Consider the following 23,836-nt stretch of genomic DNA (forward strand, 5'->3'; position numbering starts at 1 on the left):
CATGCAACTACATATGACTAGCCATTGCACTTTTTGGCATTTATCTCAAAGAAAGGGAAATTTATGTTCACATAAAAACATATACGTTAATGTTCATCGCAGCTTTATTCAAAATAGTCAAAAGCTGAAAACAACCCAGATGTTCTTCAAAAGGTGAACAACTAAGCAAACTGTGGTACATCCATACCATGGAATATGATAATAATAAAAATGAATAAACTATTGATACATGCAGCAACGTGTATCAATCTCTAAAGAATTATACAGAGCAAAACAACAACAAAAGTCAATCCCACAGTTTACATATTGTCTTATTTATGTAACATTCTTGAAATGACAAAAATATAGAAATAGAGAACAAATTAATGGTTGCCATGGGTTAGCAGGGAGTAGAGCAGAAAGGAAGTGGGTATGACTATATATGGGCAACATATGGAATGGAAATGTTCTGTATCTTGACTGTATCAATGTCAATACTATAGTTTTGCAAAATATTATCATAAGAGAAATAAAGGCACAGAAGATTCCTCTATATTATTTTTTACAACTCCATGTAAATCTACAGTTATCTCAAAATGAAAAGTTTGACTAAAAAATATTAACTAGTTGCCGCCCACCAAAAAAGATTAATGCGGGAGGCTGGCAAAATAGCTGAATAGGAACAGCTCTGGTCTGCAGCTCCCAGCGAGATCAACACAGAAGGTGGGTGATTTCTGCATTTCCAACTGAGGTACCCAGCTCATCTCACTGGGACTGGTTAGACAGTGGATGCAGCTCACGGAGGGTAAGCTGAAGCGGGGTGAGGCATTGCCTCACCCAGGCAGTGCAAGGGGTCAGGGAACTCCCTCTCGTAGCCAAGGGAAGCCGTGAGGGACTGTGCCATGAGGAACGGTGCACTCTGGCCCAGATACTATGCTTTTCTCACAGTCTTCACAACCCACAGACCAGGAGATTCCCTCTGGTGCCTACGCCACCAGGGCCCTGGGTTTCAAGCACAAAATTGGGCAGCTGTTTGAGCAGACACCAAGCTAGCTGCAGGAGTTTTTTCATATCCCAGTGGCGTCTGGAACGCCAGTGAGACAGAACTGTTCACTCCCCTGGAAAGGGGGATGAAGCCAGGGAGCCAAGTGGTCTAGCTCAGCGGATCCCACCCTCACAGAACCCAGCAAGCTAAGATCCACTGGCTTGAAATTCTCCCTGCCAGCACCGCAGTCTGAAGTGACCTGGGATGCTGGAGAGTGGTGGGGGGAGGGGAGTCTGCCATTACTGAGGCTTGAGTAGGTGATTTTCTCCTCACAGTGTAAACAAAGCCCTGGGGAAGTTTCAACTGGACGGAGCCTGCCCCCGGCAAAGCCGCTATAGCCAGACTACTTCTCTAGATTCCTCCTCTCTCGGCAGGGCATCTCTGAAAAAAAGGCAGCAGCCCCAGTCGGGGGCTTATAGATAAAATTCCTGTCTCCCTGGGACAGAGCACCTGGGGGAAGGGGTGGCTGTGGGCACAGCTTCAGCAGACTTAAACATCCCTGCCTGCCAGCTCTGAAGAGAGCAGGGGATCTCCTAGCACAGTGCTTGAGCTCTGCTAAGGGTCAGACTGCCTCCTGAAGTGGGTCCCTGACCCCCATGTCTCCTGACTGGAAGACACCTCCCAGCAGGGGCCGACAGACACCTCATACAGGAGAGCTCCCACTGGCATCTGGCAGGTGTCCCTCTGGGACAAAGCTTTCAGAGGAAGGAACAGGCAGCAATTTTTGCTGTTCTACAGCCTCCGCTGGTGATACTCAGGCAAACAGAGTCTGGAGTGGACCTCCAGCAAACTCCAGCAGAACTGTAGCAGAGAGGCCTGACTGTTAGAAGGAAAACTAACAAACAGAAAAGAATGGCATCAACATCAACAAAAAGGATGTCAACTCAGAAACCCCATCCGAAGGTCACCAACACCAAAGACCAAAGGTAGATAAATCCACAAAGATGGGGAGAAACCAGCGCAAAAAGGCTGACAATTCCAAAAACCAGAATGCCTCTTCTCCTCCACAGGATCACAACTCCTTGCCAGCATGGGAACAAAACTGGACAGAGAAGAAGTTTGATGAACTGACAGAAGTAGGCTTCAGAAGGTGGGTAATAACAAACTCCTCCGAGCTAAAGGAGCAAGTTCTAACCCAATGCAAGGAAGATAAGAACCTTGATAAAAGGTTAGACGAATTGCTAACTAGAATAACCAGTGTAGAGAAGAACATAAATGACCTGACAGAGCTGAAAAACACAGCACAAGAACTTCATGAAGCAAACACAAGTTTCAATAGCCGAATCGATCAAGTGGAAGAAAGGATATCGGTGACTGAAGATCAACTTAATGAAATAAAGATAGAATACAAGATTAGAGAAAAAAGAATGAAAAGGAACAAACAAAGCCTCCAAGAAATATGGGACTATGGGAAAAGACCAAATCTACATTTGGTTGGTGTACCTGAAAGTGATGAGGAGAATGGAATCAAGTTGGAAAACACTCTTCAGTACATTATCCAGGAGAACTTCCCCAACCTAGCAAGGCAGGCCAACATTCAAATTCAGGAAATACAGAGAACACCATGAAGATATCCCTTGAGAAGAGCAACCCCAAGACACATAATTGTCAGATTCACCAAGGTTGAAATGAGGGAAAAAATGTTAAGGGCAGCCAGAGAAAAAGCTTGGGTTACCCACAAAGGGAAGCCCATCAGACTAACAGTGGATCTCTCTGCAGAAACCCTACAAGCCAGAAGGGAGTGGGGGCCAATATTCAACATTCTTAAAGAAAAGAATTTCCAACACAGAATTTCATATCCAGCCAAACTAAGCTTCATAAGTGAAGGAGAAATAAAATCCTTTACAGAGAAGCAAATGCTGAGAGATTTTGTCACAACGAGGCTTCCAAGAGCTCCTGAAGGAAGCACTAAACATGGAAAGGAACAGCCACTGAAAAACATACCAAATTGTAAAGAACATCGACACTATGAAGAAACTGCGTCGACTAATGGGCAAAACAGCCGGCTAGCATCATAGTGACAGGATCAAATTCACACATAACAATATTAACCTTAAAAGTAAATGGGCTAAATGCCCTGATTAAAAGACACAGACTGGCAAACTGGATAAAGAGTCAAGACCCATCAGTGTGCTATATTCAGGAGACCCATCTCACATGCAAAGACAAACATAGGTGCAAAATAAAGGGATGGAGGAATACTTACAAAGCAAATGGAAAGCAAAAAAAGGCAGGAGTTGCAATCCTAATCTCTGATAAAACAGACTTTAAACCAGCAAAGATCAAAAGAGACAAAGAAGGTCATTACATAATGGTAAAGGGATCAATGTAGCAAGAAGAGCTAAATATACTAAATATATATGCACCCAATATAGGAGCATCCAGATTCATAAAGCAAGTTCTTAGAGACCTACAAAGAGACTTAGACTCCCACACAATAATAGTGGGAGACTTTAACACCCCATTGTCAATACTAGACAGATCAATGAGACAGAAACTTAATAATGATATTCAGGACTTGAACTCAGCTCTGGACCAAGCAGACCTAATAGACATCTACAGAACTCTCCACCCCAAATCAACAGAATATACATTCTTCTCAGCACCTCACTGCACTTATTCTAAAATTGACCACATAATTGGAAGTAAAACACTCCTCAGCAAATGCAAAAGAACAGAAATCATAACAGTCTCTCAGACCACAGTGCAATCAAATTAGAACTCAGGATTAAGAAACTCACTCAAAGCCACACAACTACATGGAAACTAACCTACTCCTGAATGACTACTGGGTAAATAACGAAATTAAGGCAGAGATAAAGATGTTCTTTGAAACCAATGAGAATGAAGACACAACGTACCAGAATCTCTGGGACACATTTAAAGCAGTGTGTAGAGGGAAATTTATAGCACTAAATGCCCACAAGAGAAAGCAGGAAAGATCTAAAATTGACACCCTAACATCACAATTAAAAGAACTAGAGAAGCAACAGTAAACAAATTAAAAATCTACAGAAGACAAGAAATAACTAAGATGAGAGCAGAACCGAAAGAGATAGAGACATGACAAACCCTTCAAAAAATCAATGAATTGGCCGGCCGGGCGTGGTGGCTCATGCCTGTAATCCCAGCACTTTGGGAGGCCTAGGCGGGCGGATCACAAGGTCAGGAGATCAAGACCATCCTGGCTAACAGGGTGCAACCCCATCTCTACTAAAAAAATACAAAAAAATTAGCCAGGTGTGGTGGTGGGTGCCTGTAGTCCCAGCCACTTGGGAGGCTGAGGCAGGAGAATGGCGTGAACCCGGGAGGCGGAGCTTGCAGTGAGCCGAGATCGGGCCACTGCACTCCAGCCTGGGTGACAGAGCAAGACTCCGTCTCAAAAAAAAAAAAAAAAAAAGTCAATGAATCCATGAGCTGGTTTTTTGAAAAGATCAACAAAATATATAGACCACTAGCCAGACTAATAAAGAATAAAAGAGAGAAGAATCAAATAGATGCAATAAAAAATGATATAGGGGATATCACCACTGATCCCACAGAAATACAAACTACCATCAGAGAATACCATAAACACCTCTCAGCAAATAAAATAGAAAATTTAGAAGAAATGGATAAATACCTGGACACATACACCCTCCTAAGTCTAAACCAGGAAGAAGTCGAATCCCTGAATAAACCAATAACAAGCTCTGAAATTGAGGCAGTGATTAATAGCCTACCAACCAAAAAAAGTACAGGACTAGACGGATTCACAGCCGAATTCTACCAGAGGTACAAAGAGGAGCTGGCACCATTCCTTCTGAAACTATTCCAAACAACAGAAAAAGAGGGAATCCTCCCTAACTCATTTTATGAAGCCAGCATCATCCTGATACCAAAACCTCCCTAGGAGAGACACAACAAAAAAAGAAAATTTCAGACCAATATCCCTGATGAACATCAATGCAAAAATCCTCAATAAAATGCTGGCAAACTGAATGCAACAGCACATCAAAAAGCTTATCCACCACAATCAAGTCAGCTTTATCCCTGGGATGCAAGGCTGGTTCAACATATGCAAATCAATAAATGTAATCCATCACATAAACAGAACCAATGACAAAAACCACATGATTATCTCAATAGATGCAGAAAACGCCTTCAACAAAATTCAACACCCTGTCATGCTAAAAACTCTCAATAAACTAGGTATCAATGGAACGTATCTCAAAATAATAAGAGCTATTTATGACAAGCCCACAGCCAATATCATATTGAATGGGCAAAATCTGGAAGCATTCCCTTTGAAAACTGGCACAAAACAAGGATGCCCTCTCTCACCACTCCTATGCAACATAGTATTGGAAGTTCTGGCCAGGGCAATCAGGCAAGAGAAAGAAATAAAGGGTATTCAAATAGGAAGAGAGGAAGTCAAATTGTCTCTGTTTGCAGAGGACATGACTGTATTTTTAGAAAACCCCATTGTCTCAGCCCAAAATCTCCTTAAGCTGATAAGCAACTTTAGCAAAGTCTCAGGATACAAAATCAATGTGCAAAAATCACAAGCATTCCTGTACACCAATAACAGACAAACAGAGGGCCAAATTATGAGTGAACTCCCATTCACCATTGCTACAAAGAGAATAAAATACCTAGGAATACAACTTACAAGGGATGTGAAGGACCTCTTCAAGGAGAATTACAAACCACTGCTCAAGAAAATAGGAGAGGACACAAACAAATGGAAAAACATTCCATGCTCATGAATAGGAAGAATCATATTGTGAAAATGGCCATACTGCCCAAAGTAATTTATAGATTCAGTGCTATCCCCATCAAGCTACCACTGAATTTCTTCATGGAATTGGGAAAAACTACTTTAAACTTCATATGGAACAAAAAGGAGCTCATATAGCCAAGACAATCCTAAGCAATAAGAACAAAGCTGGAGGCATCACACTACCTGACTTCAAACTATACTACAAGGCTACAGTAACTAACACAGCACGGTACTGGTACCAAAACAGATACATAGACCAATGGAACAGAACAGAGGCCTCAGAAATAACACCACACATCTACAACCATCTGATCTTTGACAAACCTGACACAAACAAGCAATGGGGAAAAGATTCCCTATTTAAAAAATGGTGCTGGGAAAGCTGGCTAGTCAAATGCAGAAAACTGAAATTGGACCCCTTCCTTACACTTTATACAAAAATTAACTCAAGATGGATGAAAGACTTAAACGTAAGACCCAGGACCATAAAAATCCTAGAAGAAAACCTGCGCAATACCATTAAAGACATAGGCACAGGCAAAGACTTCATGACTAAAATACCAAAAGCAATGGCAACAAAAGCCAAAATTGACAAATGGGATCTAATTAAATTAAAGATGTTCTGCACAGCAAAAGAAACTACCATCAGAGTGAACAGGCAACCTACAGAATGGGAGAAAATTGTTGCAATCTAGCCCTCTGACAAAGGGCTAATATCCAGAATCTACAAAGATGTTAAACAAACTTACAAGAAAAAAAAACAACCCCATCAAGAAGTGGACAAAGGATATGAACAGACACTTCTCAAAAGAAGACATTTATGCAGCCAACAGACATATGGAAAAAATGCTCATCATCACTGGTTATTGGAGAAACACAAAACCACAATGAGATACCATCTCACACCCGTTAGAATGGCGATCATTAAAAAGTCAGGAAACAACAGGTGCTGGAAAGGATGTGGAGAAACAGAGATGCTTTTACACTGTTGGTGGGAGTGTAAATTAGTTCAACCATTGTGGAAGACAGTGTGGCAATTCCTCAAGGATCTAGAACCAGAAATACCATTTGACCCAGTAATCTCATTACTGGGTATATACCCAAAGGATTAGAAATCATTCTACTATAAAGACACACGCACACATATGTTTACTGCAGCACTATTTACTACAGAAAAGACTTGGAACCAACCTAAATGTCCATCAATAATAGATTGGATAAAGAAAATGTGGCATATATACACCATGGAATACTATGCAGCCATAAAAAAGGATGAATTCACGTCCTTTGCAGGGACATGGATGAAGCTGGAAACCATCATTCTCAGCAAACTATCACAAGAACAGAAAACCAAACACTGCATGTTTTCACTCATAAGTGGGAGTTGAAAAATGAGAACACATGGACGTAGGGAGGGGAACATCACACACTGGGGCCTTTTGGGGGTGGCGGGCTATGGGAGGGATAACTTTAGGAGAAATACCTAATGTAGGTGACGGGTTGATGGGTGCAGCAAACCACCATGGCATATGTATACCTATGTAACAAAACTGCACGTTCTGCACACGTACCCCAGAACTTAAAATATAATAATAAAAAAAGAAAAAGAAAAGGCCAAGTGGAAGCTCATGACATTGCATACTGGGTCCTCCACCCCTGGGCAAGATAACCAAGAGTAAATCATTCTGAATGAAGAGTGATACCAACCACAATTTAAAAGATGCACAATCCTGCTTATTTCTCCAGTCTTGCTTTTGTAGAAGCTAGACAGAGCACAACAGATGAGGGTAGACTTCTGCAAATTTAACAAGCTGGTAGTCTCAGTTGCAACTGCTGTGCAGATGGGATCTTTACTAGATAGACACAGTCTCTTGTATTTTTTATGCAGCTGATGATCTGGCAATGTGTGCATCCTTTTCAATCCCTATCAAGAAAGAGGATCGGAAGCAATTTGTATTCACTTAGAGCAGTGACAGTGAACATCCAGTCTTACCCAAGGACTCTCCTGCTGCTTGAGACAATATAGTATAAAAGGGTCTTGATCCACAATATTGACAATATCAGACCTAGCGAGCAGGAAGTTGCAAGTGTGCCAGATCCCCTTATAAAGACACATAAGCAGTAAGTATAAAGTGAGAGATAAACCTACAAAGTTTGAAGGTCTTATTACTTTGGTAAAGTTTTTAAAGGCCAGTGGTCTGGGACATTCTGTCCAAGGTAAAGGATGAGTTACTGTACCTTGTACCTTCAACCTCTAAAAAAGAGGCACAGTATTTTGTAGGCCTCTTTAGTTTTCAAAGAGAGCATGAAGCACACTAAAGAATACTGTTTTGACCCATTTAGTGGGTGACATGGAAAGCTGTCATTTTTGAGTGGGGCATACAGCAAGAAAGAGCTCTGTAGTTTTAGGTTGTAGTACCAGAGGCTTTGCTTCCTGGGCCATACATCTGGCTAGATCCCACAATACTAAAGGTCCCACAATGCTGCGGTATGTAAGGATACCTTCTGGAGTCTTAGGAAAGCCACAACAGGAGCTTCTCTCTGTAGATCCTTGCTGTCTGCAGCAGAGAACAATTCCCCATTCAAAAAACAGCTCTTGGCATGCTCTTGGGCTCTGGTAGAGAATGAATGCCTGGTCATGGGATATCAAGTGACTATGCAACTGGAAGTGTCCACTATGAGCTGGTTATGTCAGACAAGTCAAGTCCTAAAGTCAGGCAGGCACTGCAGCAACCCATTCAATGATAAAAATGGAACATTGGGATCAGGCTCAAACAGGTCTTCAGGGCATAAATAAATTTCATAAATAAGCAGCCCAGATGCCCACGTCACCTGTCTCATGCACCAATGTCTCTTTCAGCTCACACCTCATGTGGAATTCCCTAGGAAGAGCTGACAGAAGATGAAAACAAAATTCATGGATGAATCACAGTATACTGGTAAAAGCTGTAAATGTAATGCTTCCAGACATTAGTTCCTCTCACAAGTAGCCCTGAAAAATGGTGATTAGGGGAAATCTTCCTGGCAGGCAGAGCTTTAAGCAGTATTCCTAGGCCCTCAATTTGGAGGACAATGCCGATTGGTTTCATCAAGGGCCTAGAAGGTGCAAGATCAGAAGGTAAGAGAAAAAGAGTTCTGGGGAAGAAGCATGTGATTGGGCCTATGAGGGTGGTGTAACAAACACATCCTAATCTGACCTCCAATGAGTCACACCCTTGCATAATCCTCTTCCTTTGAGTGGGAGTGGGGTCTGTAACTTGCTTCTAAATATAGCAAAGGTGACAGAATGTCTGTCTCATGAATATGCTACCTTGTATAAGACTCCATCTTAGGGGACTGGAGGGAGACTTTCTGTTGGCTTGGAAGAAGTAAGCTGCCATGTTGTGAGAGGACCATGTGATGAGGAAGAGTGGGTGGCATGTGAGTGCAGCCCCTGCCAACAGCTGGTAAGAAAACAGGGACCTCAGTCCTACAACCACAAAACGATGATGCTTGCCAACAATGTGAATCAGCTTGGGAGTGGACTCTTCCCTAGTCAAGTCTCCAGATGGAAGCACATCTCAGCCAACACCAGATTGCAGCCTTGTGAAACCCTGAGCAGAGGACCCAGCTGAGTGATGCCAGGGCTCCTGGCTGTGGAAACTGTGCGATCACAAATGTGTTGTTTTAAGCTGCTAAATTTGCGGTAATTTGCTATGCAGCATAGAAAACTAATATACGTGGATGTAAAATACATAGATATTTGTATCTCAGAAAGCATCCATCTCAGAAGAGGCACTGGAAAAACCAGGTGGACAGGATAATTTATCCAGTAGACATGAGCCAATCTTTGCTTCTGGTCACCTCAATGCTTGCATAATGGGTTTGTAAATGAGGTAGGCATGGTGGCAGGGATGAAGGTGATGAAGAATAGGCATGGGCTCATAACAAGGCCCCCTTTCACCAGGCTGGTTTAGCTACACTACTGCTGCTGAATGCTCTACCTGTTCATGGCAGAGACCTGTTCATATTAAACCCTCAATATGGTACAACCCCTTTAGGAGACAAAACATTCATTCAGTGACAAATTGATTACAAATTGAGACCTGTTCATATTGAGCCCTCAATATGGTACAAGCCCTTTAGGAGACAAAACATTCATTCAGTGACAAATTGATTACATGGGACCCCTTCACCTTTAAAGGGGCAAGTGACAAATGCTCCTAATATGGGCTTGTTTTTCCTGCCTGCAGTGCCTTGGCCAGCACCACTACCTAAAGGTTTAGAGTATGTCTCATTTATCTTCATGAGATCTCATATACTATTGCCTTGGATCAGAGGACCCTTTTTACAATACCACTTTACCTAGAAGCTACTGGTTTGACAGAATGTTGGAATGGTCTCTTAAAGGCACAGCTAAGGTGCTAGCTTGGGATTGTGTGGGATTGAGACAACGTACTTCAAGATGAGGAATATGCTTTGAATCAAGGGCTGGAAGTAGTAGTGACCCCTCTCACTAATACTCTCAGTGATTGACTTGGGAAATTTGCACCTCACTTCTGGACAAGAGGTCCTGGGTCTGGTGGAGGAGAGAGATGGTTCTATCAGGGGACCCAGTAAAGGTTTCATTAAATCTTAAAACTACTGCTGCCACCTGGTCATTTTTGACTCCAAAAGCCCATAAGGAGTTATTGCACTGGCAGATGGAGATAGGGTTGCTGCTATGTGATTGGATGAGATTGTGGGTGTTCAGGGTGGTATGGCCATAAACTGCTAGATAAGTGGGATAGGGGATGCATTTCTTGAACTCAGGGGATTCTGAGACAGCTCTTGATGCTTTCATGTCCAGTGAATGGGTAATTGCAGCAACCAAAACCTGACAATGACACAGTAACCAAGGGCTTACACTCCTCAGGGATGAAAGCTCGTTATCCTACTGGGCAAACACAGACCAGGAGAAGTGTTGGCCAAGAGTAAGGAAAATCTAGAATGATGTTAGAGGAAGGAGATGATCAATTACAGACCTCAGATTAATTGCAGTAGTGGATTCTGCAGCTTGTCCCATTAATCTTTTTTTTTGTAAGTCCTTTTCTTTTAAAAATTGAGACTAGCCACTACCTTACAGAATTAGGGTGGCATGGTGTGAACTTGATGTGGAGGAAGAATGGATATGAGTGCTGCAAAGGGTGGAATGTAGCAGCTGCTATTAATGCCTTCCCCATATCCACTTGACATACAGCTTTTCTATGCACGACCAGCCCAACTTCCAAAATGTTAGCATGTACGACTTTTTGCCTAAGGGCTCTCTCTGGCTGCCAGAACCTACTCTCCCTGAACACAGCGTAGACTGGAAGTTCTAGGGAATCAAAGTTCTGCCCTATCAGGCTTCATCCAATAACTGATGCGAGTTGGCGAATAAATACTCCAGCTTCCTTGACCCTCAAGAGGGGATAACTGAGACATGCCTCCCAGTATTCCCTAGTGAATTCAGCCCACAAAGAAACTTCTTTGGTAATATTCCCTTTATTAGTTTTCTTCCCCCCCCGGGTTTACGTCTCATATAAACAACCTGCCCTCAAAGTTTTGTCTTAGGATCTGATTCCGGGTGAAAGAAACTAAGACAAAGTTAAAATGGAAGTGCTAAACCATAATAATTGAAAACTAGAATCCTTCAGGTATTTTAAGAGTTGCTATCCTAGATAAAAAACACTGTGCAAACATTTAACTAATATTCAGAAGAGTTGGTTTCATTATGAAACAGAACACAGCTAACTATTTTTCCCAGTTAAAAGATCCAAGTCCAAAATGCCAGAACGGACACGGCCATCTTTCTAGTTCTTAATAAAAGGAGTACCAAACTACAGGGGAAAGAAGCGCAAAATAACATATACTTAAGTATTTCTTTAAAATTTTTGTAATTTCTCAAATTTTAATTTACAATATGATCTTTGGTATTACATGAATGTTATCTGTGTATGCTATAATTCTATAATTTTTAAAAAAAGTTTCCTTACACTTAGCAGTTGAGAAGCCCTCTAGCAGAGGTTTCTGAGGTTTAGAGGTTTCCTGGGAAACCCAGCATTGCCGCCTAAGATAGGATAGCTGCCTCTCCCCTACATCTTATACTCTTGCAGTAGGTGTTCAGTAAATATTTGTGGAATAAATACTTCAGTCGTTGAAAGGAGACGTGGTTTTAAAAAGTGGATTTACAAAGAGACCGTTTTGCAAGAAAAGAAGCTGGTCTGGGGGTCCCCGCAGGAGGCGGGGTTCCATGCAACAGCTACCAAGATGCCTCCAGGGCGGACCACGACCCAGCGGGCCGCCGGAAGGCTCCTTACCTGGCCGCAGCCGGACCCTCCTCAGGGAAGCAACTGCCTCCAGGGACTCCGCGGGGCTGTCGGGCGGTTGCCGGGGAGACCTCTGGCCGCCGCGCACCCGCTGCTTGGGGGGCGGGGCCTCGGGAGGCGGGGCTGTAGTTCTTTGTCATTTCTTTTCCAATTCGAAATAGTCACTTTTGTACCTAATTTGGCATTCATAATTATAATACACTCATTTTCACAACTATGGAAGAGAGGGTACGCGCCTGCCCATTTATGTAGCACACATGAAGAAACCTCCTTTCAAGCGCGGCTCCGCCACACTGCGCTAGTCTCTGTCGAAAACTCAAGTGGCTAGCCTCAAGCACAAACGTGTGGCAAAGCCACACTTTCCAGCTTTAGGTGATTTTAAAACAATTTCTTGGGCTACACAGCGTAGGTACAACATGGATTAGAGGTAAGGGGAAAACTGACACTCAGTGAAGGACCGTCAGAGGGCCGGCTTCCAGGAAAATGGGCAGCAGCAGGCACGGAAAACACAAGGATCTATCGTGCAACTCGGAGAACCCTTTTCAAAAGAAGCTACCCAATCCCAAACCTTCCCTTTTTTTCCAAAGAGAGGGAGGAGATAAATAGACTCAATTAATCCGTCGACTTTTTCTCCGCCCATGTTTTTCTCCAGTCCTTACCAAAGATGGCGCCCTTCGCTTCCTCTCTCGGCAGCACGCAGGTCCCGGGAGCCTCTACCCGACCTCTCTATGATACGTCCTCCAGCCCCGCTCCCGCCGTGAGGGGCGGGGCTTGCCTGGAGGCGGGGCGCAGGGATCCGGAAACACCTGATCATCTATAGGTTTAGTGCTCAGGGGGTGTTGTTCCTGGCTAGACTTGATGTCCAGGGTTTGAGGGGCTTTCTCGCCGAGTCTCTTGGGGCGGTCCGGCGGCTCGTGCTCTGTTTTGGGGCCCCCATTTGCCGCCGCCATGCCCACGGCCGCCGCCCCCATCATCAGCTCGGTCCAGAAGCTGGTTCTGTATGAGACTAGAGCTGTGAGTAACCCCTCGCGGCGGAGCGCAGGCGGGAGGATGGATGTCTGCCGGTGGGTGTGGGGCCTTAGGGCAGAGGCTGTACTCTGCCTCCTCCTCCTTTCTCTCCAGTTCCCAAATCCCTGTCAAACACAGCCTTGGGGTAAGCTAGCTCCCTTGAGCTGTACCTGGGCGCCTTTCCCCTATTTTGGTACCCTGGACATTGCAGCATTTGCAGGTCCACTTACAAGCCATGACTGGAACACGCTGGAAACAGGTGCTTGTGGCACCTCAGGAACTGTTCATGAGGTTCTCTGTACCAGTTACTGGATTCTTTTCAGCTTTCAGAAAGTCTGTTAAAGTTCTAGAGTTCACAAGTTACAGTACAGGCAGGGGTATGAAAAAAATTTGAACTATGACTCGTAACTTATTTTTTCCTATTCCATGGTATACCATCACTGCGATTCATGTGAATTACACTTCTATTGCTGAACTTTTTGGTTCTCTTTTTTTCTTATTTGAAAGGAAAGGAAAACTTACTTTGTTTAAAGACAGCTAATTTGTTTGGATAACATCTTGCTTTTCACTTGACTTTTTTCAACATAACATTTACTTTTAAAATTTTATTACTTTGAATGGCCATGTAAATAGTGAATAAGCAGATCAGTTTGTATTTCGATTACCAGTTCCTCAATTAAGGGGGAATGGTGTTTATAGAACTTCATACTTGGTCCTTTCTGTGGGTGGAAAGCAAAGTTGGTACAGTATAGCTCTTCTAAATTGGGGTGCCACAGTGATATTAGGGACTCTGTTTAATATTACCCATTTCATGCTAACAAGATTGCATATGCCAGATATTTGCATAATGCTCTTCACTATGTTATAGAGTGCTTTATAAACTGTTTCTCTGAAACTTGGGTTGTCTCCATTAGAGGAGTATGAGAAGGCATTTAACAGTTTCTCAGTTATAGCATAGTCCTAATAGCACAATAACCTCTCCCTCAGGTTAACATGAGTAGAGAATTGTTGACCTTAAATTAATTTTGCTGACAACTTTGATTAGATCTAGAGCAGAAGATGAAATTATCAAATATACTGTATTTGCAAGTATTTTCAGTTCTCTAATGAGAGCCATAAAGAAGTATCATTTGTCATTGAAGTGAAACCTATTTTCTGTGAAATGTGCTGCTAAATTTCCCTCATTAGAAACATAAATAACTTTTTTTTTTCCCCTTTGAGACAGAGTCTTGCTCTGTCACCCAGGCCGGAGTGCAGTGGTGCTATCTCGGCTCACTCACTGCAACCTCTGCTTCCCAGGTTCAAGAAGTTCTCCCACCCCAGCCTCCCAAGTAGCTAGGATTACAGGAATGTGACAACATGACCAGCTAATTCTTGTGTTTTTAATAGAAGACAGGGATTCTCCATGTTGGCCAGGCTGGTCTAAAACTCCTGGCTTCGGCCTCCCAAAGTGTTGGGATTACAGGCGTGAGCCACTGCATCTGGCCGTAAATAAAACACAAATTTCAGCCCATTAAAAAGCTGATCACTCATGAGGACTGTGTGAGACGTTAGTGTTCAGAAAGCACAATTCATATTATAGGGCTCTTCTGCTCAGAAATTTTCAGTGGTCCCAATTCTGAGGAAAGTAAACTCTGAATCCCTTAGTTTGGCATTCAAAGCCATGTATTATTTGTCCTCAACTTGTCTATCTAGTTTTACATCTAATTTAATATCAATTAATGAAACATTTATTGAGGATCAACCGTGTGCCTTCATATGCCTTATTCTGCAGTAAAACTGTATTGCTTTCAGTTCCCTGTATCTGCCCTGTGTTTTTCTGCTGTTCTCTATTCTCATAATGCCACACCCCGTCTTTTCCTGTCAAAACCTTGCTGATCCTCACAGCACGTATCTGGTCATGTCTGGCAAACAGTAGTCTCTCAATAGATGTGGATTAAGGAGCTCTAACACAAAGAGATAGAGATGTATTCCAGAACTCAGCTGTGACCCCTCTCAACCGCCTAAGTAATGGAAACTAACTCTGGCCAGCTTAGAGACAAAAGGTAAATTTATCAGAGGGATGCTACGGGAGCCATTGCATGGTATCCAGCTTCTGGAAAAGCAGGAAAGAGATAACAGGTTTGAGAACCCTCTCAGAGTACTGCCAAAAACAGTGTAGGTGCTGGGAAAAAGAATCTGATTGACTCAACTATGATTGGGTATCATCCCCTGAGTGGACAAATCATTCATGGCCAGGGGGGGTCTGGCAGGAATGATTTAGCTGTGGAATCATCCTCTTTGTTTCAGCAAATGGTTGGGGCTGGGCAACCACCCTTGAAAATGTCTGCCGCATTGAATCACTGAATCTCGGTTTTGTTGTTAAATAATTTTTTTTTTTTTTGGCTTAAAGATATAAGCAGAAAGGTTTTGTTTTGTTTTGTTTTTACTAATAAGCTCAAAGTATAAATAAATAAGAAAAAGGTGTAAAATTACAGGCAACTAGATAAATGCTATGAATTAAAAAAACAAAAACTGTAGTAGGTTGTAATAATGAGAATAATAGCTCAAAATATTCTACATATATTTTATTATTTAATCCTCATAAGACCTCTAAGAGATCATGCTGTTAATTCTACTACTATATACATTATTTAGTAAAGAAAAAAAATGAGGCAAAGATAATTTAAGGCAATTACTTAACCCATTTATGCCAGAGGTTGCAAATTTTTTTGTGTGAAAAATCAGACCTTTGCGATGACCTTGAGCAGTAGGATATAAATAACTCCCACAAGCTTAGCGTTCCAATAACGGAACACTAGGCATAAGGCGTGGTGCAGGTGCTAAGAATGTATATTGGGGAAAGGACAGTCTCTTCAATAAATGGTGTTGAGGAAATTGGATATCCATGTGCAGAAGAATGAAATAAGGCCCTTCTCTCTTGCCATATCCACAGATCAACTTAAAATGGATTAAAGGCTTAAGTGCAAGACCCAAAACTGTAAAACTACCAGAAGAAAACATAGGGGAAATGCTTCAGGATATTGGTCTAGGCAAAGATTTTATGAGTAAGACTTTAAAAGCACAGGGAGCAAACGCAAAAATAGACAAATGGGACTATATCAAGCTGAATAGCTTCTGCACAGCAAAAGAAACAATCAACAGAGTGAAGAGGCAACCTATAGAATGGAGAAAATATTTGCAAACTCTTTAAGAAGGGACTAATATCCAGAATATACGAGGAATTCAACAACTCAACAGCAAATACCCCCAGATAATCCAATTAAAAATGGGCAAGGATCTGAGTAGACATTTCTCAAAAGAAGATATACAAATGGCCAACAGGTATATGAAAAATTACTCAAGGTCACTAATTATCAGGGAAATGCAAATTGAAACCACAATGAGATATCATGTCACCTCAGTTAAAATGGCTATTTTCAAAAGGACAAAAACTATCAAATGCTGGTGAGGATATGGAGAAAGGGAATTCTTATATAGTATTGGTGGTAATGTAAATTAGTATAGCCACTATAGAAAACAGTATGGAGGTTCCTCAAAAAACTAAAAATCCGGCAGTCCCACTACTGGGTGTGTATATGAGGGGATTTCAAAAAGTTCATGGGAAAATGGAATTAAAAGATAAAAATAATAAATATAAACTTTATTTCTCAAGCTAATTTCCGTCAAGGTCAAGACATTTTTGTAACTAATAATACCAGTCATTTAATTCATCCACAAAGAACCAAGGGTCCTGGGAATTTAACCATGTTGGTGCAGTCTTTTTTACTTTGTTAACTAAAGAAAAATGGGTGCCCTTTAAGGATTTTTTTTTAAGATGAAGAAACAGAAGTCAGAAGGAGCAAAATTGGAACTGTAAGGCAGATGCCTAATTATTTTCCATTGAAACTCTTGCAAAATTCTCATGTTTGATGAGAGGAATGAGCAGCAGCATTGTTGTGGTGGAGAAGGACTCTGTGATGGAGCTTCCTGGGTATTTTTCTGCTAAAGTGTTGGCTGACTCTCTCAAAACACTCTCATAATAAGCAGATACTGTTCTTTAGCTTTCCAGAAAGTCAACAAGCAAAATGCAGTGAATACACACACACACACACACACACACACAAAATGTTGCCATGACCTTTCCTCTTGGCCCATCTGCTTTGCTTTAATTGGACGAATGCCACCTGTTGGTAGCCGTTACTTTGATTGTGCTTTGACTTTAGGATCATACTGGTAAAGCCATGTTTAATACAGTTCTTTGAAGAAATGCTTCAGGATCTTGATCTCACTTGTCTAAAATTTTTATAGAAGGCTCTGCTCTTGTCTGCAGCTGATCTGGGTGAAACAGCATTGGGAGCTGTCAAGTGGAAAGTTTGCTCAACTTTAAATTTTCAGGCAGAATTGTGTAAGTTGTACCAATTGAGATGTCTATGGTGTTGGCTCTTATTTCTGCTGTTAATCATCTGTTCTCTTTAATCAGGGAACAAACAAGATGAATTTTTTTCCTGAAAAATTTACATGGGTGGTCTGCTGCTGTGGGCTTCATCTTCAACGTTGTCTCATCCCTTCTTAAAGTTATTCATTTGTAAACTGCATATTTCTTTGGGGCATTGTCCCCGTAAACTTTTAATAAGCATCAATGATTTCACCATTCTTCCACCCAAGTTTTACCATAGATTTGATGTTTGTTCAGGTTTCAATTTTAGCAGAATTCATGTTGCTCTGACAGGCTGTTTTCAAACTGATCTCTTGTCCTTCCTAGTACTTCAAACTAGATCCTGTTCAGACATGTTATAGCAAGTTAGTATCAGTTTATTTTGGTGCAAAAAAATTTTGAAATCCTTAGCTTTTTATAATATGCATTTTCCATGAACTTTATCAAGTCCCCTTATATATTCAAAAGAAAGGAAATCAGTATGTCAAAGACATATCAGCACCTCCATATTTATTTTAGCACTATTCACAATAGCTAAGATGTGGAATCAGCCTAAATGTGAATCGACAGGTGAATGTATTAAAAAATGTGGTATATATACACACAATGGAATACTATTCAGCCATAAAAAGAATGAATTTCTGTCATTCACAGCAAATATGGATGAGTCTAGAGGACATTATGTTATATGAAATAAGGCAGACACAGAAAGATGAATGTTCTCATTCATATGTGGGCGCTAAAAAACGATGTTGAGCTTATTGAAGCAGAGAGTAGAATTGTGGTTATTCGAGGGTAGGAAGGGTAGGAAAGAGGGAATGATAGGGAGGGAGGGTTAACAGATATAAAATAACAGCTACATAAGAGGAATAAGCTCTAGTGTTTTATAGCACTGTAGGCTGACTATAAGTAAATAATTTATCATAGATTTTCACGTAGCTAGAAGAAAGGATTTTGAGTGATCCCAACACAAAGAAATGATAGATGTTTGAGGTGATGGATATGCTAATTACCCTGATTTGATCATTATACAATGTATGCATGTATTAAAATATCACTCTTTGTTTCATATGTACAATTATTACATGTTACCTAAAAAAGGGAAAAATGAGGTCAGGAGATCAAGACCATCCTGGCTAACACAGTGAAACCCCATCTCTACTAAAAATACAAAAAATTAGCTGGGCATGGTGGTGGGCACCTGTAGTCCCAGCTACTTGGGAGGCTGAGGCAGGAGAATGGCGTGAACCTGGGAGGTGGAGCTTGCAGTGAGCCGAGATTGTGCCACTGCACTCCAGCCTGGGCGACAGAGTGAGACTCAGTCTCAGAAAAAAAAAAAAGGGAAAAAAGTATGATTCAGTAGATCAGGATTTTGGGAGTGACTTAGCTGAGTGATTCTGGCTCAGGGTCTCATGAAGTTGCAGTCAAGATTCAACTGGGTTGCAGTCATCTGAAGGCTTGAAAGAAATGGCAGATTTACTTCCCAAATGGCTAACTCACGTGCCTGACAAGTTGAGTTGACTGTTGACAAGGAGCTTTGCCTTCTTGCATCATGGACATTTCCAAAGGACTCCTTGAGTGTCCGTCCTTACAGTGTGGTAGCCTGCTTCATCCAGAGAGTTATGCAAGAGAAACAAGGAGGAAACTGCAATGTCTTTTGTGACTGAGCCTCAGAAGTCACACTCTATTATTTCTACAATATTCTTACACAGGTTAGCCCTGTTGAGTGTGGGAGAGGGCCATACGAAGGACATGAATACCAAGATACAAGAATCAGTAAGAGTTCTTGGAGGCTGCAGAGATTAAAGTTCACTTTTGTCTGTACCTCAATTGTCCCATATCATTTGTAAAAATGACTCTTTGGCATCCTTTGAAAAAATTAGTTGACTGAATAAATGTGGATCTTTTCTTAAACTCTTTCCATTGATCAGTTTTTTTTTTTTTCTAAGACGGTGATTTGCACTGTTGCCAGGCTGGAGTGCAATGGCGCCATCTCGGCTCACTGCAACCTCCGCCTCCTGGGTTCACACGATTCTCCTGCCTCAGCCTCCCGGATAGCTGGGATTACAGGTGCACACCACCACATCTGGCTAATTTTTTGTATTTTTAGTAGAGACGGGATTTCACTATGTTGGCCAGGCTGGTCTCGAACTTCTGACCTCGTGATCCACCTGCCTCAGCCTCCCAAAGTGCTGGGATTACAGGCTTGAGCCACCGTGCCTGGCCTGTTTTTTTTTTTTGTTTGTTTGTTTTTTTAGTGTCATTACCAACTTGTCTTGATAATTGTAGTTTTATAGTAAGTCTTAAAATCAGGAAGTTTTCCAACTTTATTCTTTTCCCAAATTATTATGGCTATTCTAGAACCTTTGTGTTTCCATATGAATTTTACAATAGGCTTGTCAACTTCTAATAAAAAGCCTGTTGGGATTGTGATTTGGATTTCATGGAATCTGTAAACCAATTCGGGATAATTGAAATTGTATAATCTAGAAAGAGGAACACTTTTTGCTTCGCCATCTTGATGCCATTTATTTCTTTCTCTTGACCTATGGCCCTGGCCAGGACCTCTAGTACAAAGTTGAATAGAAGTGACCAGAACAGACATTCTTGTCTTGTTTTTTATCTTAGAGGGAAAGTATTCAGTCTTTCACTATTGAGTATGATGTTAGCTATTGGTTAGATACCCTTTTTCAGATTGAGGAATATTTCTTGCTTTGGTCTGATGAGACTTTATAAAAAAATTGTGAGTGGATGTTGAATTTTGTCAAATGTTTTTTTCACATCTGCACATGACATTTTCTTTATTTGCATATTATGGCCAATTACATTAATTCATTTTCAAATGTTAAACCTTGGATTTTGGAGGTATACCCTACTTGATCATGATTTATTACTGTTTTTATATATTGCTAGATTCTATATGCTAATATTTTGTTAAGAATTTTTGCTTTTATTAATACATTCAGGATATTGGTCTATCATTTTCTTAATGTCTTTGTCTGATTTTGATATCAGGATAACTCCAGCTTCATAAAATGAGTTAAAAAGTGTTCATTTTCTGAAAGTGATTATATGATTGGTATTGCTTCTATTTTTCAATGTTTGCTAGGATTCACCAGTGAAAGATTTGTGAATAGAGTTCCTTTGTGGGGTGAATTTTGATAATGATATCAATCATTTTCCATAACAGATATAGGGCTATACACATTTTCAGTGGACCTACAATCAGTTTTGACAAATTATATTTTTCCAGGAATTTGTTCATTTTATCTTAGTTGTTGAATTTATTGGCATTAAGTTGCCCATAATATTCCCTTATAATCCTTTTGATGTCTATAGGATTTGTAGTAAAATTCTCACTTTTATTTCTGACATTGGTGTTTTGTGTTCTCTTTGATTTTCCTTTGATTCATCTTGCTAGGGGTTTGAAAGAATAAACTTTTGACTTGGTTAATTTTCTCTATTGTGTATTTTCTGGTTAATTAATTTCTGCTCTTAGGCTTATTTTTTTCCTCATATGCGTTTTTTTTTTTTTTTTTTTGAGACGGAGTCTTGCTGTGTCACCCAGGCTGGAGTGCAGTGGCTTGATCTCGGCTCACTGCAGCCTCTGCCTCCTGGGTTCAAGTGATTCTCCTGCCTTAGCCTCCCAAGTAGCTGGGACTACAGGCCCACGCCACCATGCCCGGCTAATTTTTTGAATTTTTGGTAGAGACAGGATTTCAGCATGTTGGCTAGGCTGGTCTCGAACTCGTGACTTCAAGTGATTTGCCTGCCTCAGCCTCCCAAAGTGCTGGGATTACAGGCGTGAGCCACTGTGCCTGGCCTCTCATGTGCATTTTGGATTAATCAGTGTCTTATTCCGTTCAGGCTGCTGTAACAAAATCCCATCAACTAGTTGGCTTATGATTTTCACAGTTTGGAGGCTGGTAAGTCCAAGATCAAGGCACTGGCAGATCCAGTGTCTGGTGAGGACCTGCTGTGTCCACACACGATGGAAGGAGCAAATAAGGCTTCCTTGAACCTCTTTCATAAGTGCACTATCCCTATTCAGGAGGGCTCTGCTCTCAGGACTGAATCACTTCCAAAAAGTCCCACTTCTGAATACTATTGCATTAAGGATTAGGTTTCAACATATGAATTTTAAATGTTTGGGAGGACACAGACATGTATACCATAGCAATCAACTTATCTTTCTCTAGCTTCATAAGATAGAAATTTATGCCATTGATTTAATTTTTTTTCTAATATAAAACATTTAAAACTATCAATGTAAATTTAAAAGTAGTCAAAAGATTAATGACAGATGGTGAAAGTCTTAGTAGCCTGAACAACAGATAAAGCGGTATATCCTTACATGCAAAAATATCTTATAAAATCAATCTGAAAAATAAAACACCCAATAGAAAGGACAAGGATATCAACAAATAGCTCACTAAAAAGAAGTTTGAATATGAAAAAATATTCAACTTGCAAATAATTAAAGCAATAAAATGAAAATAGATTCCCTTTTTTCTTGTTAGAATGGCAAAGATTTGCCAAAGCCATTGCTGGGAAGTATTTGAAAGAAATGGGCATTCTTGTTTTGGTTGGTGGGGGTGTATTACAGATTGAGTATCCCTAATCTGAAAATATGAAATCTGAAATGCTCCAAAATCCAAAATTTTTTTGGACATGACATGACACCACAAGTGGTAATGCCAACAACTGCGGATTGTCCACATGGGTGGCTGAGCTAGTGATGTCTTTGCTTTCTGATGGTTCAGTGTACACAAACTTTGTTGCATGCACAAAATTATTTAAGACATTGTATAAAACTACCTTTAGGCTATGTCTATAAGGTGTATATGAAACATAAGTGAATTTTATGTTTAGATTGGGTCCCATTCCCAGCATAGCTTATTATGTATATTTTCAAAATCTAAGAAAACAGAAAATCTGATTTACTTCTGGTTCCAAGCATTTCAGATAAGGGACACTCTACCTTTGATTAGTTATAAAGGAATTAGGAGACACATGAAGAAACAAAAGAGCCAGTGGACAAGATGGGCTGTCTCTTGTCCTGAGCCTTCATTTAGAAATATTGGGTAGACTTGCTCTGGAGGCGAAGTTCAGGTTGTTATTGTTCTCTGTGTATAGAGGTGGATTTTGAGGAATATTTGGAGAGGAAAGGGAGCTGTGTTGGCAGATGACATGCAGGAAGTGTAGTTCCAGCTTGTGAGGGTTGACCCTTTCCCAAACTTACCTATTCTTTTTGGCACCTAGCACCTTCAGTATGCTCCTTAGCTCTTGTGACTCTTCTCTGGTCCCTAATATGCCCTGTGGCCCAGGCCTAACGCAGCACTAACAGTCATACAGCCCAGTGCAACTAGGAGTTTCCAGCAGAGATTTAGCAACCTGAAGTTATCCTGGGTGAAATTGCAGTTTGCCTTTACAAGAAGGTGCCCTTGCTTAATATGTCATGGCATAGGGATCTTAGCATCACAATAAGTGACCATTTCATAACAAAGAAATGAACACATAATGGTTGATGTTAAAATCGGTAGCTAAACAGAACTAGGTCTGCATGTGTCTATTTTGCAGGGGATGGGGAGATGAAAGTTGTTAGGATAATCTTTACTCTTACTTGTTCAAGATTGTTAGCGTATATGTATGCATTTATTGCCTGCCTTGTTCCAAAAGGATTTAAGGAAGCTCCCTCCCACCCCCATCACAGAAAGTAGAATAAAACAAGAACCACATGGCGAGGAAATGCACCTTTCTTAATTAGCCTTGATTTGTGTAATCAGGGAATGGGAGAGAGCAATATAGGGTGTAGTTGACTAAGGATTGGAAAAGGAAACCAAAGTATATAAAGTGGGAGAGAAACATAGCGATTGTATTAATAACTGGTTTAGAGTGTGTGGTTGGAGGTGACATTCACATTTGTTTCTACAGAGGATTTGAAGCTTCCCCAGAGTAAAGCCCTGAAGCTCTAATGGATAGACTTGCAGACCTCTCTTGAGACTCACTTCCCCCTTCTGGGCGGCATTACCCAATTACTGGGATTACTGGACTAAGTGAGGAGGCAGGCTTGCAATACTGTTAGATTGGGAGAAGCAACTTCATGGTGCTCTTTACAAATAATACATTTAATCTGAAAGTTCAAGTGAAGTTTAACATGAATTGAAGCTGTCATACAACCTAAAATTTCTTTCAAGAAGGCTGATTTTCCTCCCTCAGATGAAAAGTGAGTGATTAATTAGCCTGTCATTATAAAAGAAGATAATGTTAGTAGATACTGAATTTCCTGTTAAATGGAT

General features: G+C 41.0%; 2 protein-coding genes across 14 annotated transcripts in view; one reads left to right on the forward strand and one right to left on the reverse strand.

The window, feature by feature from the left end:
* The window catches only part of AK9 (adenylate kinase 9), a 206,821-nt gene extending 193,961 nt beyond the window's left edge, over positions 1–12,860 (reverse strand). For 5 of the 12 annotated variants that reach the window (XR_008526344.2, XR_008526345.2, XM_054557987.2 and 2 more), the window contains exons 1-2: positions 12,104–12,828; positions 7,494–7,710 (exon numbers count right to left, since the gene is read on the reverse strand). Coding sequence is in view for 4 of the 12 variants with exons in the window: in XM_054557987.2 (XP_054413962.1) it covers positions 7,494–7,698 (205 nt within the window). In the remaining 8 variants the exon portion in view is untranslated. Of the gene's footprint in view, positions 1–7,493; positions 7,711–12,103 lie in introns of all 12 variants that reach the window. The other 7 variants (XM_024248833.3, XM_054557985.2, XM_054557986.2 and 4 more) reach the window with 4 other exon arrangements.
* FIG4 (FIG4 phosphoinositide 5-phosphatase) overlaps positions 12,853–23,836 on the forward strand; it is a 135,706-nt gene continuing 124,722 nt past the window's right edge. The window contains exon 1 of one of the 2 annotated variants that reach the window (XM_024248836.3): positions 12,853–13,126. In XM_024248836.3, the coding sequence (XP_024104604.1) occupies positions 13,061–13,126 (66 nt within the window). In that variant the 5' untranslated portion in view covers positions 12,853–13,060. Of the gene's footprint in view, positions 13,177–23,836 lie in introns of both variants that reach the window. The other variant, XM_054557993.2, reaches the window with a different exon arrangement.

The sequence above is a fragment of the Pongo abelii genome, chromosome 5, assembly GCF_028885655.2.
Source record: "Pongo abelii isolate AG06213 chromosome 5, NHGRI_mPonAbe1-v2.0_pri, whole genome shotgun sequence".
Classification (NCBI taxonomy): Eukaryota; Metazoa; Chordata; class Mammalia; order Primates; family Hominidae; genus Pongo; species Pongo abelii.